The 3,463-nt window shown below is 39.5% G+C and overlaps 1 protein-coding gene across 1 annotated transcript in view; it reads right to left on the reverse strand.

Annotated features, from left to right (window-relative positions):
• LOC109819416 (trihelix transcription factor GT-3b-like) overlaps positions 424 to 3,463 on the reverse strand; it is a 6,342-nt gene continuing 3,302 nt past the window's right edge. The window contains exons 2-3 of the mRNA XM_020385136.1: positions 3,226 to 3,461; positions 424 to 1,255 (exon numbers count right to left, since the gene is read on the reverse strand). Of these exons, the coding sequence (XP_020240725.1) occupies positions 671 to 1,255; positions 3,226 to 3,461 (821 nt within the window). The 3' untranslated portion in view covers positions 424 to 670. The remainder of the gene's footprint in view (positions 1,256 to 3,225; positions 3,462 to 3,463) is intronic.

The raw sequence follows: 3,463 nt of genomic DNA on the forward strand, positions 1-3,463 counted from the left end.
GAGCCACGGAGGAGGAGGAGGGGAAGACTCGCTTGCGAGAAGGTGGGGAGGGAGGGGGGGTGCTCTGTACGAGGACAAACAATAAATAAAGTACCGTTCACGTACCTCTGACCGAGTCCTACCAGGGACCGCCCTCCCTCAATTCGAGTCCGAGCAGTAGGGGAACCAGTCCCGTTCACACCTCTCTGTTGCCTTATTTTTTCTCTTTGTGTCGTCTCTAAATAAAATAAAGCTTACTACCAGACTACGTACTTACCTTGGAGAGGATTTTGTTCTAGCGCCTCTACTTTGTTTTCCTCAATAGATATAGATGAAGGTTCCTTTCTTCCTCCCTCTGTTTTTACCCGGCTATACAGAACACAGAGGTGATGCCTTTGTATAGAGGAGGCGTCGTCGTCCTCGTCCATGCCAAGCATACACAAATTTGAAGAAGAACAAACATTAACATTCAAATAAATTTTAACTTCTCATAGAGTAAAGAATTCATACAATCTACATGCACAGAGCTCAAACATCAAATACATCCATAGTCCATAAAACAACAAACAACATCTATCTCTTTTCTTTTCAGTAACAAACAACCTATAGAGAACGTTTCCTGTTTATGTCAGTTTATAACTGTACTATTGTTCTGTGCAGATCCAGCAGAAACCAGAAACTAAACAAGCAATCAAAGCTCATCCTGAATAAGCTTATTCAACAGCGTCGTAAGCAGCTGATCTCTTTTCTCTGCGCGGCTCTCTTCCCTCATCCTCCTCTGCTCCTCCCTCTCTCTCCAAGCTTGCTCCAACATAATCCTCTCCCTCTCCAGCTTCTCCATCGACTGCCTCCACTCCTGCTCAAACCTCGCTCTCTCTTGAGCTCTCCTCTCCATCATCTCCTGCCACTGTAACTCCATTCTCTGTTGCTGCTGAAAAAACTCCTGCAGCACCTCGTGAATGTTACTGTTATTTCCTGTTCTTGATTTCTCTGTTGCTTTTTGTTGGTGTGCTACTTTTTCGGTTTTCTTCTTCTTGCCTTTTGTTGGGCGCTCTACATCACTTTCTTCATCGTCGTCATCTTCATCGTCGGATAGTAATTCTTCTGAAGATCTATCTCCAGCGAGTCTCTTGAGTTTCTTCTTGGATTGGGAGGCACCACCAGACTCCATCTCGAGGAGACGCTGCATGTTTCTTGCCCTCTCTGTGAATACTGCGTGAAGCTCATCGAAGAATGGACACTGCCTGCCAGTGTCGGGATCTGCTGTTTCTTTTCCCTGCATTAGAATGGAAAATACTCAATTAGATAGGAGACCACGTTATGATTATAAATACTTCATATCATCTCAAAGGTGATTTTAAGCCCAAATCAAATGAGAACTAACTAACTATTGTCTTGAAACGTGCCATATTTAAGAAAACTGAGTCACGAATATTAGCATCAAACCTATCAACAGCTTTCAACTAGAAATCGCTGCATGCATATTACCATCTAGATAATTACAGAGCCATCAGGACGTTAGACACAATTCTTCCTAAATTTCCTGATTCTTCAGAATTCCGAATGTACTTGATATATATAAGATTCAATTGATCAGAGTTGATTTTGTCTAACAGTACAGGACGACTGCCACAACAGATTATCCTCATCAAAGAGGAATCTTCAGCTTAGAAATCATGATTTTAACTTCTAGAAGTGCATTTCAATATTACAACATACATTAAATTACATGATTATACTTGATTCAGCTAAAGGCCATCACACCTAGTAAAACAGATACTCAAACCATGTACACATGATACATTAACCCCCTTTTTTCCGTAGTAAAGAGCAGTTCACTTTAATGGCTCCGCTCCTAGTAACTTCACTGTCATCACCACTTTTCTTTTATGACTACATTAGTACTTGCTTTGAAAGTTTGAGAAGTTTAACACATACTGAACCATAATTATTACAAACATAGAAGGATTTATAAAATATAAATGAGCTGAAAATTCTACCAGAACGATGGAAGACTACATTCGCAATCACTAAACAGAAAAAAAAACTGATGGTAATTTAGTCAAAAGCGGGATGATAGTGAAGGGGAAAAAAAGTTCTATAAAAAATAAAACATGTAGTCGCATTTGTAAAATCATATAATGTTATTCCTTATGAAAAGCACAACCAAAAAAAAGAGCTTTCAACTGGGAATTTCAAAAATCATAAGGGATACTGCAATGGAATTGAGAGCAAAATGCACCTCCAAGGAACACACTGAGCTTTCAACAAGACAGCAAGCATCTTTTACAAGAACAATTCATGGAAGGTTGAAGGCAACACAAGGAGAAATAATGGGGTTTAATACTAACACCTACTGAACCATTTGTTTAATACTAACACCTAGCAAACCATTCTCCAGATGCTCTACAATTAGACCAATACCTCCAACAACAGCAATGCGCAAGCACAAAACTCAAAAGAGCTCTACGGAACTATAACTAAATTCATGCAGAGTCATTTAAATATCTGCACCTTTATGCTGCAGTCTTTGCTCCCATATTATTACATGCTTCCGTTGATTCCATAATATGTAAGCTCAATAATCTATTTATTTCTCCCTTTCTATTGGAAGTTATACACATATATGAGGTTACTTGTGTAAGTGCACAGAAAGGAGAACTGAGAATTCTTATATGTTTCCAGGCCATCAGGTTAAGCTCATGAATATATCTAATTGTAACAAAAGCTCAAAAAAAAAAAAGAATCATTCTTATCAAGATAAACACGAAGCAAAGGGATTGCTTAGCACCGTATAAGCATAATACTGGTTCTCACAGTAAAAGCCACAATATAGTACATATACATAGTAAATCAACAACCCCTAACATGGAACCAGAGACAAATTAACCGGGAAAAAATAAAATAAAACAACCAAGCTAAAGAATACTTCAATTGTTCAGCTGAAGAAAGCTGAATTAGGATGAAATGTAAACATTCAGCTGAATATCCTGGCCTAAACCAATTCATGCGCGACAAGAAGCTCATTGCTTTTACCTAATACATTAGCATAGAAAGCCTACAGCTATCCCAAGTTGAATCCAATATTGCTTTTCACATTAATGAACGGTCCGAGAGCAAAATATAATTACCCATCGGCACCTAGTGCTAAAAATGCAATCAGACCAAAACTAGAACTGATAAAAATCTAATCTTTCCATCTACGCACCAAATAATTTCCCAAAAACGACAACAAAAAAATCCGACCTTGTACCGATTGACGAGATTCTTCCACTTGCATTTACACTGCTCAGGGCTCCTCCGATACCCTCTCTCCCTCATCCTCGTCGCCACCGCCTCCCACAGCGTCTTGTTCCTCCTCGACACATTGAAATCCCTCTCTAAATCAGCCCTAATCGCTATCAGATCTTTTGTCTCTTGCTGGCTCCATTGAGGCAACCTCTCCTTCTCAGGGTTTGGATGGAGAGGTTGCAGACCCGATAGC

This window comes from Asparagus officinalis, chromosome 8 (assembly GCF_001876935.1).
Source record: "Asparagus officinalis chromosome 8, Aspof.V1, whole genome shotgun sequence".
Lineage (NCBI taxonomy): Eukaryota > Viridiplantae > Streptophyta > Magnoliopsida > Asparagales > Asparagaceae > Asparagus > Asparagus officinalis.